This window comes from Chinchilla lanigera, unplaced genomic scaffold, assembly GCF_000276665.1.
Source record: "Chinchilla lanigera isolate Chin_1 unplaced genomic scaffold, ChiLan1.0 scaffold00180, whole genome shotgun sequence".
Taxonomy (NCBI): Eukaryota; Metazoa; Chordata; class Mammalia; order Rodentia; family Chinchillidae; genus Chinchilla; species Chinchilla lanigera.
In genome coordinates, this window is record NW_004955581.1 from 1,473 (window position 1) to 16,218 (window position 14,746).

General features: G+C 36.4%; 1 protein-coding gene across 1 annotated transcript in view; it reads right to left on the minus strand.

Annotated features, from left to right (window-relative positions):
• Positions 1–1,594: 1,594 nt before the first annotated feature.
• LOC102021499 (zinc finger protein 39-like) overlaps positions 1,595–14,746 on the minus strand; it is a 71,719-nt gene continuing 58,567 nt past the window's right edge. Inside the window, exons 3-4 of the mRNA XM_013509735.1 lie at positions 6,817–6,909; positions 1,595–4,891 (exon numbers count right to left, since the gene is read on the minus strand). Of these exons, the coding sequence (XP_013365189.1) occupies positions 2,964–4,891; positions 6,817–6,909 (2,021 nt within the window). The 3' untranslated portion in view covers positions 1,595–2,963. The remainder of the gene's footprint in view (positions 4,892–6,816; positions 6,910–14,746) is intronic.

The window sequence follows — 14,746 nt, forward strand, 5'->3', positions numbered from 1 at the left end:
CTGACACTAATCCTCTTATCAGTATATTATGGCTTGAATCCAGATGTCCCCCCAAACGTTCACTCATAGGTGGGGATTTTTGGAGGTGGCTGGATCTCTGGGGTGTGAACGTGCATTAAAGGCATGTATTCCTACATTGGTTAAGTATAGTTCTGGGTGTGGACAGTGGATGCCCCACCATGTGTGTGCATAGCACCAATCAATAGGCTTGTAGCCTGGACAGAATATAAAGGGACAGAAAGAAGGCAGGCTGCTTACCGCCTCCTAGCAGCTCTCCCATGGATTGTTTCACCTATGCAATGCCTCTCTGCTATGCTGCCCTGCCAACTAAGGACTGCAACCACTACAAATTGTTAGCTGACAAAAAACTTTCCTCAACTTGTGGTTGTCAAGTACTTTACCTCAGCAACAAAAAAAGAAAATCTTGTTGTGCTTCTTACAAAAAAAAGTTTTACTCTATAATCAATTTTTGAATAAGGACATGCTCTGGCCTTTTTCTATAAAATGTTCAAAACTAAGGTTTTTTTCTTCCTTACAAATCAGTGTACATACTGATAGCTGAAATTTTCATCTTGCAATTAGCAATTCTGAGATGAATTGCTAGACACAAGGACTAGTGGAGCTCTCTCTGGTGGGTAGCAGTGCAGGTGGCAGAGGGGACTCCAGACTCACAGACTGGGATAAATGAATGCTATGTTATAGCTAAGACTGTTATAACTAAGATGGCCTTTGCTTATGGACAAATAGAAATCTGATACTCTCTATAATGACCCCCTCCCAGAGAAAAGCTCCTGGGTTGGACAGTTCAGCAGTAATTCACATATATTATCATTCATTCAGTGCCACAGCTTTCTGCCTTGCCAGTATATGATACTACATGAGTCTAAATATGTAATCAAGACATATGTCCACAAAGACCAGTACCTCACTACAGAAGAGCCATCTCTTTCTTTGTAGGGACATTCCCAGACATGCCATAAAATCCTTAATATGTCAATATATAGAATTGGCTCAAGGGCTCAGCCCAAAACTACTACTAAAGGAATGACTAATACCAAATAACTAACTAAAAACTTGGTCATGATAAAACACTGAATAACTGTAGAACTCGGAGGCAAAACCAAATCAGTATGCTGACAAAAAGTGAAATGCCTGCTGTGCTGACAAAAAACATTCTGTTGCAGGCTTCATTCAAGAGTAATTTTGTCAGCTGTGATAATGCCCATCATAGCAGCTTACCACTTGCCAGGTACTATCCAAAACACTAATTTACTACTCATAATAACCCTCATAATAACCCAGGGCCCATTACTATTCTCTTTTTCTAGGTAAAGAAACAGAAGTCCAGTGAAGTCTGGGTCTAAAAGTCATTGGATGCTGACAATTTCTGGGAAGAGTCACAGCACTCTATCACAGAAGACAGAAATGTACATACTCACCAGTTAGCATTCATTTTACACTCTCACACCTATGCTGCTGCCCAATCTAAAAGTACAAAACAGGATGAAAAGGGAAATATTCTTCCCGAGACTGCTTTTCACTGAGGATGTTCATTGTTGATTAAATTAGCTCAGATTTCAGCTATGAACAATTATATGCTTGATTTGTATATTTCCATACCAATGTTTCTGTTAGCTTTGTACATTAGAAAAGAATCTGTTACAAGATATTTTTATCATAATATCCATGCACATTTATAAACATTAGGAGAAAAGGCAACAAAACATAGTACAATATCACACATTATATACCAAAATATAAATGGCCATACGCTGGCACTTAAGCCAAAATATTTATTTGACTTGTTCATGCTAAGCACTGAAAACACAGGCCCTCATGCATGGTAAGCATACACCCTAACACTGAGGTATACGCTCAGCCTGTCATTATAGTACAAAAACTTATATATATATATATGCTCTGCAGTTATACTGGGTCCCAACAAGTAAAGTATGTTAATACAAATTACTAATATGTTATGGGATGTTTTGTGCACTGGAGGCTGCTCAACTGCCTGCCTGGACAGAAAATACTGATTGATATTTACATACCGGTATACAGTGAAATATTTTTAAATGATTTCCAATAGTATATTTAACATCTCCAGTTGAAAAACCAACATTTATATTACACAAACTGACAGTTATCCTTCCTTCAAGACTAATAGCTGCTACAAAAAATATGAAAGGTTTGTTGGAAGCTCTCATACAATGAAACAAATTTACGAATATCTTCCTTATTCAAAGTGTTCAGTGAAATTTTCCTGCCTATTAAAGCATTTTCTGCTTGCTACAATCTGTCAACAAGTGCATGTTTTCCATAAATTAACTTGAATATAAGAGGTGTTAGACTTCTCCTGTGTAAATTCTACAATATTAAAGCACAGAGAAAATCTCTCAGATGGCTTATAAAGTGAATTAGCTATTATAGATTTGCACTGTAATGCAAACAGAAAAAACACAATCATGCAACCGAGTATTTCTCACTCATGTGAACTACATAGGAATATAAGAGAAAAAGGTAGGAAGAGGTATGCTCTTCGGGATCGATTATGTTTGTCTTAAACAGTGACCTATGGCTCACAAGACCACCCTCAGCAGCCAGATTTGTTACAGGCCCAATGTGTACGTAAGAACTCAAGGAGAAGAACCGAGAAGAATTTAATAGATTTTGTGGGGTCTAGGATCGAAGTATTCACATTCTACTATACAGTTCCAGTACATGGTTCAAAACATAGTATCAGAGGCTGAAAAAATGCAAACTGTGTATTCCACAGAAAATCATAATCTTGGAAGACATAGTCTCTGCTATAGAGTCAGTCTCTGCGTTCCTTGATGCCTGTTAATGGGTGCATCCTCATGAAAAAAATCTCATATTCATTATACTTTTAGATTTTCTCTTCTGTGTGAATTCTCAGATGTTCTATCAGGTTGGCTTCTGTAAGTTTTTCACATTTATTATATTCACATGATTTCTTCTAAATGAGTCCTTTGATGTAAAATGAAGGATGACTTATGGGAGAAAGCTTTCTTACATTTCCTACATTCTAACTGTTTCTCACTTTCATGAGTTATCTGATGCCTGGTGAGGTTTGACTTCTTGTGAAAGGCTTTATCACACTGCTGACATTCATATGGTTTCTCACCTGTGTGAGTTCTCTGATGTATAATGAGGGATGCTTTATGGTAGAAAGTTTTCCCACATTGTTTACATTCAAATCGTTTCTCTGTTTCATGAGTTAGCAGATGCCTGCTGAGGTATGACTTCTGGTGAAAGGATTTCTCACATTCTTGACATTCATACGGCTTCTCACCTGTATGAGTTCTCTGGTGCACAGTGAGATGTGACTTACAGTAGAAAGCTTTACTACATTCTTCGCAGGCATAAGGCTTGTTACCTGTGTGGCTTCTCTGATGCACAGTGAGAGATGACTTATGGAGGAAAGTTTTTTTACATTCTGCACAAGCATATGGTTTGTTTCCTGTGTGAGTTCCCTGATGTACGGTGAGGGCTGCCTTATGATTGAATGTTTTCTTACACTCTTTACATTCATATGGTTTCTCACCTCTGTGTGTCCCCTGATGTGTACTGAGGTGTGACTTCCTGTAAAAGGATTTTCCACATATATTACATGCATAGGGTTTCTCACCTGTATGAGTTCTCTTATGTACAGTGAGGTTCGACTTTCGGTTGAATGTTTTCCTGCACTCTTCACATGCATATGGTTTGCCACCTGTATGAATGCCCTGATGTATTGTGAGATGTGACTTAGAGTAGAAGGTCTTCCTACATTCCTCACATTCATACGGTTTCTCACCTGTGTGAGTTCTCTGATGTATTGTAAGGTCTGACTTACAGTAGAAAGCTTTCCTACATTTTGCACAGTCATAAGGCTTCTCACCTGTGTGAGTTCTCTGATGTATAATGAGAGATGATTTATGGTAGAAAGTTTTCCTACATTCTTTACATTCATAGGGTTTCTCACCAGTGTGAATTCTCTGATGCCTGTTGAGGTGTGACTTACGGTAAAAGGCTTTTTCACACATATTACATTCATGTGGCTTCTCACCTGTGTGAGTTCTCAGACGCCTGTTGAGGTTTTGCTTCCGGATGAAGTTTTTTCCACATTCATAATCTTCATAGAGTTTTGCTTTTCTGTGGATTCTCTGATGCATACTGAGTTCTGTCTTTTGACAGAAAGTCTTCTCACATTCATTACATCTATAGGTCTCTTCTTCTGCTTGTGTTCTCTGGTGTTTTACAACATATATTTTGCTGATGAAAGGTTCTCCCAAACCACTACATTCATAATATTTCTGTCCTTTTTGTACTTTCTCATGGTTAACGAGTTTAGCCTGGTTATACAGCACTTCATGATAGACATTATATTCAACTGAGTTCTCCCTTACTTGAGTGATCTCTTCAGAAATAAGTGCTAACTTATCAAAGTCTTTCTTGTATTCATTGAACTTACTGTAAGTGTCTGGCACATGAATCCTTCTGTGGGTCAATACAGCTTTCATGTTGAAGATTTTCTCTTGTCCGCAATACTGAAGATGCTTTTGCACACCTTTAACCTTGTTATGCAGACTAAGATGCTCAGGAAGTTTGAAGGATCTCCCAGTTACATTAAGATCAACAGGCTCCTCTCCAGTCGGGACCTCATGTAGATCACCAGTGAGAAGCAGATTTTGCCATATACTAAGTTCCTCAGGCTTCACTCTTGAATAGTTTCCATTCTTTATATTCAGAACTGAAGTATAGTTTGAGTTCACATTAAATGCTTTTCCCATTTCAACCTTCGCCTCAGCTGATGCAGTTACAACTTGCCGAAAATATTTCTCTTGATTTTGCTGGGTTGTCTGAATACGACCATGTACTTTCTGGACATCTAAAATGATATAAAAAATAGTAATCTCCATGAAACAAACATAATTATTTCTTATGGAATTCAAACAAAGGTACAGAACTGCCACATCCTAATGATGTATGATTTCAAAATAACTTATATGTGCATTTCATACCTAATAAATCCAAGAAATGACACTAAAAGACTAGTGTGAAATCATGTCACATTGCTCTTATTCTTTTGAAATATGGAGAGATAGGTAGTTAGAATATTCACCTAATGCCTAGCTATAGGTTTCCACTATGACTTTTACCTATGATGTCTTCTCTGATGTTTTTATTCTTTTCATACTGCTTAAAACAGCTGTTTATATAATTTCATCCTACTTTGCTTCTCTTTCATTTTGGTAATGGCAAAGTTTTCTCGGATTCACTACTTGTAGGATTTAGTCTTACTTGACTTCCCTCTTAGCAGAAATACAATTTAAGAAATGGATTTATATCTGTTTTTCAGTTTTCACTTTTCCCTGAGTAAACATAAATTACCTTTCTTCTCACACAAGAAGACAAATTTCCTCCAAATCCCTAACCTAATTAAACTTGTGATTCTCAGAACTGTAACAGGTTCAGAAATCCAAGTCTACCTTACTGTTACACTAAATTATTTGGTTCTGCAGTTACACTGAACCTAAAATTGTTACAATATAATTTTCTGGACACTTCTTGGACATACACCCAAGGTTCCAGGCACATGTATGCCTGCTTGGGAACTCTGCTTCAGATGGCTTTTGTGCTTGGAAGTTCAACTTTTTCTGCTTGGATAGAAAATGGAGTTTTTTATGCAGATCTACCATCTCTCAATGTCTTTCACAAAGAAAAGTGTAAAAGCTACCTATGCATTTCATTCCTGAAGAGAAATTAGAGCCCTGCAATATGAAATCCTTAGTTCAATTGTCCTTCTTACCCAAGATCTTCTGGCTGTCCTACAAGTCCAAAATCCCACCTCTCCATGCACATATACTAGATACTCCTCACTTGCATAAATTCTGATGTCATATACAAGCCTTGATACTGGAATTCTTTTCTTGTATTCTCACCAATTTCCTAGTGACTGCCTGAATAACTATGATTTAAATACTGGCATTAGGCTACTGATTTCCCAATTTGTACCCATTATACTGAGGATCAGTTAAGACTTTAAATTTTATATCCACATCTGTATTATACACCATATTTAGAAAATGGACATCTGAAAATTAAAATGAATGACTATCTTAAAAAACTGCTTTCCCCTTCCAAATCTGTCTGCCCTGTGGCCCACTTCCCTCTACACCACAATTTCTCAGCCAAAGGATATTCTCCTGGGTCACACATAAAATATGCAATTTAGTTAATGTACTTAAGTAATACTATATTATTTTCTAATAACTTTTATTATAACATTTTTTAAAAGGCAGGCTACTCATCAGTCGTAATTCCTAAAATAAAATGCTATACCCTACTCTTTACCTCATTCTCATAAAACACTCCTTGTGGCTTTCACCTAACTACCCAACACTGCAGACTGGTTTAATATTATCTTTCAACAAAATGCACTGTGTAATTAGTATGTATTAATCCTTGCAATTAAAAAAAGGCCAGTGTCTATGCAGTAATCCAAAAGCAAATGTTGAAAGAACAGATGTACAAATGCCTGAGTGGTGAAAATTCTGTATGAACATGGAAGACTAAAGAATTTAGAGAAAGGATCTAAGAAAAATATGTAATATCCATATGAGAACAGGCTTTTTGGCAATTCTAACAAAATATACATGAACAACAAAAACAAATGGATTTATACATGTGTGCTTTTTTCTAAGCTGTAGCAAGCAAATCTACAAAGTAATGAGAACAGCTACTGGTACATACGAAAAAATAGTGAAAACAGCTCTTCATGGATAATATCCCCACCTAGTATGCACAACTGACCTGGGAGGCTCTGGCTTGAGGCTTCTTCTACCATGCATGGCCCAGATCCCTGCTCCAACTTGAAGATCACATCAGGTTTGGCAGTGCAGTGTCCTGTTAATGGGAAATAATGAGAGAGAGAAATAAATCCCAAAAAGATGATCCCAGAGATAATGAAGTAGATCAAATTAGGGGCAAATAATTTCAAAAGCAGATAGTTAAAATGATCAATGAGGTCAAAGAAAAGACAAATAAACTGGTAGATGTATCAATTACTAGAATGGTAAATGAGCTCAAATAAGTTACAAATCAGCTGACTGAATTAAAGAAGACAATGCAAGATGTGAAAGATGGTATCAGTAAAACAACAGAAAATGTGGAAAACAGCCAATCAGAAATCCTGGAAATGAAAACCTCAGTAAGTCAAATAAAACATTCAATTTTAAGTATACAGAATGTTTCACTCAACATTATCAGAATATAATCTATTCCAGGATACCATGGATGTTCTCCAAAGTATGCCAAATTCTAGGTTATAAAACAAGTCTCAATATATATATATATATATCAAGAGTGAAAATAATCTCTTACTCTTTATCACTTCAAAATGGAATGAAACAAGATATCAGCAAAAGAAGCCACAAAAACTATGCAGAACATTGAAAATTGAGTAATATACTCTTAATCAATGGGCCACTGAAAAGATCAAGGGAGACATTAAAATTTCCTGGAGTCAAATGATACAGTCATACCTTGAAACTTGAATGTTTTAAAACACATCAAATTTGGTACTCAATGTTATTTTGGCACAAAACTTTTGTACTTGACACACAAGCTAGTACTTCACAGGGTCAACTGCTTCCTCACTCAATACTCATTCCAGGCAAAACAATTTGTTATTCATCAATTTTGGTTCTCACTGCGTCTCTCAGAAGCACTTGTGTACCAAGGTATCACTATATTTGAGGCACTACATACGACAGCCAACTCTAGAGGAAAGTTCATAATTCTGAGTGCCTACATTAGAAAATCAGAACAAGCCCAAATAAATAAGCTAATGCTGCTTCTTGAGGTCCTAGAGAAGCAGTAACTCAAAAATGTAAAAAGAAGAAAATAAGAAACATAAACCTGCAAATTAATCAAATCACAATGTTGGTGGGAATATAAACTAATACAAGAACTATGACAATGAGTATGGAAATTTTTAAAAGACTGAACATCAAAATATAATTGACCCTGCCCCAGCTATACAATTCTTGGGAATATTCCTGGAAGAATTAAGAAATACATACATACATACTAAATTTATACATCCATACCCATATTTATATCTGTGCAATTCATAACAACTAAGCTGTGGAAACAGCCTAGATGCCTGTCAATAGTAGAATGGATAAAGAAAACATGGTATATACATACAATGGAATACTATTCAGTCATAAAGAAAAACAGTATTATCCTATTTGCAGGAAAATCAATGGAACTAGAAATCAGTATGTTAAGCGAAACTGGCGAGATTATGAACATTAAATATTACATTTCTCTTACATGAGAAACCTAAAATATACATAAATTAATACATCAATAATTAAGAAGAGAGAACAGGAAATCATGAGGTAGACTTCTGGAGATAGGAGAGAGGACAAGCTAGAGGAAGAAAATGCAGAGAGGGTGGTAATGAGACTGACATTGATTAAGACTTCTCAGAATAACCCCCTTTATTATTTACTATTAACATGCACTTGAGAATATTCTATTAAATACAAAATAGCACAACATTCCGTTATAGGAATTGTAGTACTTCTAAGTGATGGAAAGTAATGCTTTATATATGAAACAAAATCTAGGATTCTACAACTTCCAGACTTTGCATGAAACACTTTAATATTTGAAGTCTAATGTTTAGCTGAGAGTCCCAAAGTTACAATAGTTGGTGATACCTTGAAAAGTAGTCTTTAAGTATTCTTGGTATATCTGCTGTTTTGCTCAATGCTGTGTCCTAGGACAGGGCTGTTCCCTTTATATAAAGACTCACTGCGCACAGAGAGGGTGAGTCTCTGACTGGTCCCTTCCAGCATATCTGTGCTTTGTTCAATTTGAAGCTCTTGTTAGAAACAATGTTTTCAAGAGAAAAAAAGGAAACAGGACAGAGAAAAAATGACTAAAGAGGTATTCATGGAATAAGACAAAAAAGTACAGCAATAAAACAAAATAATCATTGGGTTCACAGCACCTCATGAAGATAATGTAACTGCAGTGTTTTGGGGTTTTTTTGGTTTTGGGGGTTGCATTTTTTTTTTTTTGCCTGCTTGCATTCATACATATTATGCTGAAACATGGTTTTGTGAAAAAAGTTCTGAACACTTACTTTTAACAACACACACCATATAGGTGGAAATCTACTGGAGGTAGGGCACTGTTCTTTTTTTTTCTCATTGGTCATTGCCCACTAGGTGGGTTTTCTAATCAGAGTTGCTTTACAGGGTTTCTTCTTATCTAAGCAGAATGAGTCTTTTCAAAGGCCTCCTTTGAATACAGAGTCCTTAAATAAGCTACTCAGGTCTGCACCTTCCATTTCTTAATTTGTCTTACTTTCTAATGCTCTTCAGAGTTTCTTCTGAAAAATCTGTGGTTTTTCCAATTGGTTAGCCATTTTTACTGACTTGGTTTCTACCTTGAAGCTTTTAATCTTTATTCCTTATTCTGTACTCTTCTGTTTAACTGTAAGATGACAGGAAAGTTCTGTTCCTGCCGTATTTGTCTGGGGTTCTAGATGCCTCCTATTCCTGGATGTGTACATGTTTTTCAACATCTGAAACATTTTCCATTATTTCATTGAACCAATTTTCTGTGTCTTTAGTTCATATCCTGATGCCTTCTTATATACAGAACATTCAATGTGGTCTTTTCACTATGTCCAAGAGCTCTTGGATGTTTTGTTCATATTTTTTTATTTTTGTTTCAATTATACTCTGATTGTAGTAATTCATCAACCTTGTCATTAAGCCCTAAAATTCTAACTTCTGCTTGACCCAATCTGTTGGTGGTGCTTCCCACTCAGTTCTTTGTCATACTGAGCTTTTCATTTGCAAGATACACTCATTTTCAAAATCTCTTTTTAAAATTTCTCTTCCATATCTTGCACTGTTTTTCTTAGATGATTTATGTATTTATTTTATCATTTTGAAATTGCTGTTAGTATCATGCAAGTGTGGCAGATGGCAGAGAACATGTATAATGATGAGGACCCTGAAGGAAGCATGGACCCAGAAGAACAAGGATCCTTGATATGTCTGTACTTGTGATTTTAGATTCCCCTTTTCCTCTCAACCCTGAGACTGATTTAACACTGGTTTTGAGACATACACACTTTGTTCAGCTATCCCTCCATAATACTATTAGACCCCAAAAGTGGGTGTTTTCTAAATATTAACTGGGGTACTTGATTCAGCAAAGCCAGACTTACATTTAAATTTCCTTTAGGAATTTTCTAGTAACAAGTCCAGGTCTAAGGTAGCTACAAAAAGGGGAATATAAAGTGTGATTATTTTTGTTTTTAAGATAGATCTCTAAATTTTCCAGACTTATCTCAGTAAACATTAGAGTGAGTAAGGACTAGTGCCAAGTGAGGTCAGGTGTCTGAACTGTGAAGTGTAAGTAATGCAGGATGTCATTTCCATTCAGGAATTAAGAGAGAATCAAGTCATAGATTTGTACTCTAAATCAAACCAGACTTTCCAGGATGTATATTTTCCTATGTAGATTAGTCTCCTCTTGGTTTCTTCAGTTAAGTCAAAGCTACATGTTCCTCCTTCCCTATATATTTTTGCATGTTAGTGTATTTATTGAGCTATTTTCATATTATTCTTTTCCTATGAAAAGATGTTTGTGTGTGTGTGTGTGTGTGTCCTTTTGAGACAGGGTCTTCCTCTTGAGTTTAGGTTGGCCCTGACCTCACTCTGTAGCCCAGGCTGGTCTTGAACTCACAGTGATCCTCCTGCCTCAGCCTCCTGAGTGCTGGAATTACAGGCATGCACCACCATGCCCAGCCCTGTGAAAAGGTTTTTGTTGGTTTTTTGTTTTTTTAACTTGGGACCACCAAGTTGTAAAGATCTATGTTTTTACCTGACAGTTGTGCCTCAGGTAGACTGTCAAGTTGAGAAGGGTGATTTGATAGCTTGCATTTGTTTTTAAAATTAATTTAATCCTTGATAAGACTTGCTTTTCTTTTATAAAAAAAAGTTCTTAGTCCTTGACATTACTTTCATACTGTCTCCATTTGAGGTGACATGTTTCACCAGTAGGCCTGTTACTCTCCACGGCTAACCATGTGAAGGCTTATAGGCAGGCACTGTGCCGCTAAGCTAAATCCCCAGCCCCAGTAAATGCTTATAATGGAATAAATCACTATTCCACATTAGGAAACTGTTTTTCTGTTTCTATGTGCAGATTTGCACATCTGTTGAGATGGGTATCTCTTCCACTTTTAATATGAGGATTTCCTTAGTAAGAAGCTTTTCTTTGAGGCCTCAATCCCTCATACCTCTCAGGAGAAAACTTTTAATATGAGCCCTGTGAAAAGGTTTTTGTTGGTTTTTTGCAGTAATATGCAGTAATACAATAACACAATGACAAACCAGGTATGGAAATACAGTAAAAACCAATTAGGCAACACAGTGGCACACACCTGTAGCCTCAGCTATTCAGGAGGCTGAGCTAGATAATTCCAAGTTCAAGGCCTGTCTGGGCAGTTTAATGAGATCTTGTCACAAAATAAAAAAAAAAAAAAAATGATCTGAAAATATAGCCAAGTGCAGAGGCCCAAGTACTGCCAAAAATAGAAAAATAAACACAGACAGACACACACACACACACCAAAAAACAACTATATCAGCAGTATTGTAACATAAAAATGGAAAAGATACCACAAGCTTAAAGGTTAAGAACTAATAAAAGTAAAAACTAGTAACAATATATATATATTTTTTATTTTTAAAAAATACAAGGAAAAAATTAATAGACAACCATTTACAAAATAGCATAAGAACAATACAAACAAAACAGAGTTACAGAACAAGTTGTAGGAAATTAACCATGGTTGTTGTATTACCCACTGATATTTTCAAAGTGCCTTCTCAGGAAAACAAATAGAGACATACAAGATTGATCAAACAAGTAATCATTAACTGTTCCTTTCTGTAGAGCAATACAAGACAGTAGTACAACTATGTTAGCTACCTTGTATATACATACTTACATAACTTCCCCTTCCTTTCCCTTCTTGTTTCCCACACCCTAGTTGCCCTTCACTTTGGGGCATTTTCCTTTTGTTTCAAAATGTCTCTCATACCTCCTAGTTTTTATTTACTCTTTCAGGTTTTACACTAGTGAGACAATACGATGCTTATAGATGCAGGTCTGATTTACTTCACTTATGAGTACGGTCTCTAGCTGTGACCATTTACCTATAAAAGCCTCAAATTTATCTTTCTTTACAGCTGAGTAAGGGGCTGGGGATTTAGCTCAGTGGCACAGTGCCTGCCTTGCAAGCACAAGGTTGTGAGTTCGAACCCCAGTACTGGGGAAAAAAAACCAAACCTCTTTATAGCTGAGTAATATTCCATGATATAAAAGTACCATAATTTTTTTATCCAATCCTCAGTGGATGGACATTTGGGTTGCTTCCACAATTTAGCAATTACAAATTGCACTGCTATGAACATGGTTGTACATATATCGCTGTGATATGATGTTTTCAGATCTTCTGGGAAAATACTCAGAAGGGGAATAGCTGGGTTGAATGGGACCTCTAGACCTAGTTTACTGAGGAATCTCCAAACTGATTTCCACAGTGGCTTCACCAGTCTGCATTCCCAACAGCAGTAGAGAAGAGTTCCTATTTCTCCACAGCCTCACCCACATTTGTTATTGATTTCTTAATGTTAGCCATTCTTACTGGAGTGAGATGAAATCTCAGTGTTGTTTTCACTTGCATTTCTCGAATGACTAATGATGTGGAACATTTTCTCATGTATTTATTTGCCATTTGTATTTCTTTATCTGAGAAGTGTGTATTCATCTCAGCTGCTCATTTTGGGGGTGGGTCTTTGAATCTGGGGGGGCTGATGTTTTTTAATTCTTTATATGTTCTAGATAGAAGACCTTTGTCCAAGGGACAGTCAGCTAAAACTTTTCCCCAATTTGTGGGTTTTCTTTCCATTCTGCTGGTGATTTCTTTAGATGTGCAAAATTTTTTCAGTAGGATGACATCACAGTTGTTGATTCTTTGAAATATTTCACAGGCAGTTTGGTTTCTGTTCATGAACTCTCTGCCTACCCCTATGTCTTCGAGGCTTTTACCTAGTTTTTCTTCCAATAGATTTAGTGTTTCTGTTTTAATATTGAGATCTGTGATGCATTTCAACTTGAGTTTGGTGCACGGTGATAGACTTGGATCTATTTTCAGTCTTTGGCAGGTGGCAAGCCAATTTTTCCAGCACCATTTATTAAAGAGGCTATCGTTCTTCCAGTGAATTTGTTTGGCCCCTTTATCAAAGATTAGGTGGCTGAGTGCATTTGTGTTTGTGTCTATGTCCTCCAGTCTGTTCCACTGATCTTCCGGTCTTTTTTCAGCCAGTACCAGGTTGATTTTATTATAGTGGCTTTGTAGTATAATTTCAGGTCAGGGATTGTGATACCACCTGACTTGTCCTTGTTGCCCAGCATTGCTGTTGCTATTTTTGGGTCTCTTCTGGTTCCAGATGAATTTAAGGAATGTTTTCTCTAGATATATGAGGTATGTTAACGGTAGTTTAATGCCAACTGCATTGAATATGTACAACAATTTTGGTTGTATGGCCATTTTCACAATGTTGGTTCTTCCTATCCATGAGCAAGGGATACTTTTCCATTTACTGACATCCTCTTCAATATCTTTTCTCACAGTACTACAGTTTTCATTGCATAGATCTTTTACTTCTTTTGTTAGATTGATTCCTGAGTATTTCAACTTCTTGGATGCTATTGTGAAAGGTGTGGTTTCCTTAATTTCTCTCTCAGTCTGTTTGTTCTTTGTGTATAGGAATGCTATTGATTTTTGGGTGCTAACTTTGTATCCAGCTACACTGCTGAATTTGTTGATTAATTCAAGGAGTCTTGTGGAGTTTTTGGGGTCTTCCATGTAAAATATCATGTCATCTGCAAATAGTGGAAGTTTTACTTCTTCCTTTCCTATCCTTATTCATTTTATTTCTCTCTCTTGTCTAACTGCTAAGGCTAACGGTTCCAGAATTACAGTGAACAGGAGTGGTGACAGTGGACATCCTTGTCTTGTTCCTGACTTTAAAGTAAAAGCTTTCAGTTTTTGTCCATTTAGTATGATGTTGGCTGTTGGTTTGTCATAGATGGCTTTGATCAGATTGAGGTAAAGAACATCTATTCCTATTTTCTATAGAGTTTTTATCATGAATGCATGTTGGACTTTGTCGAAAGCTTTTTATGCATCTATTGAGGTGATCATATGGTTTTTGTCTTTGGCTCTATTGATATGGTGTATAACATTTATTGATTTGCAGATATTGAACCACTCCTGCATTCCTAGAATAAATCAAACTTGGTCATAGTGTATGATTTTCTTAATGATTTGCTGCATTTTATTTGCTAGCATTTTATTGAGTATCTTTGCATCTATATTCATTAGGGAGATTGGTCTGTAGTTCTCTTTCTTGGCTGGGTCTTTCTCCCGTTTTGGTATCAGTACAATACTTGCCTCCAGAGATGAGTTAGGGAGAACTGCCTCCTTTCCAATTGCATTGAAGAGTTTGAGGAGTGTCAGTATTAATCTTCTCTGAATTTCTTGTAAAATTCTGCTGTGAATCCATCAGGGCCTGGGCTTTTCTTTGTTGGTAGGTTTTTAATCACGTTTTCAATCTCATTAATTGATATTGGGTTG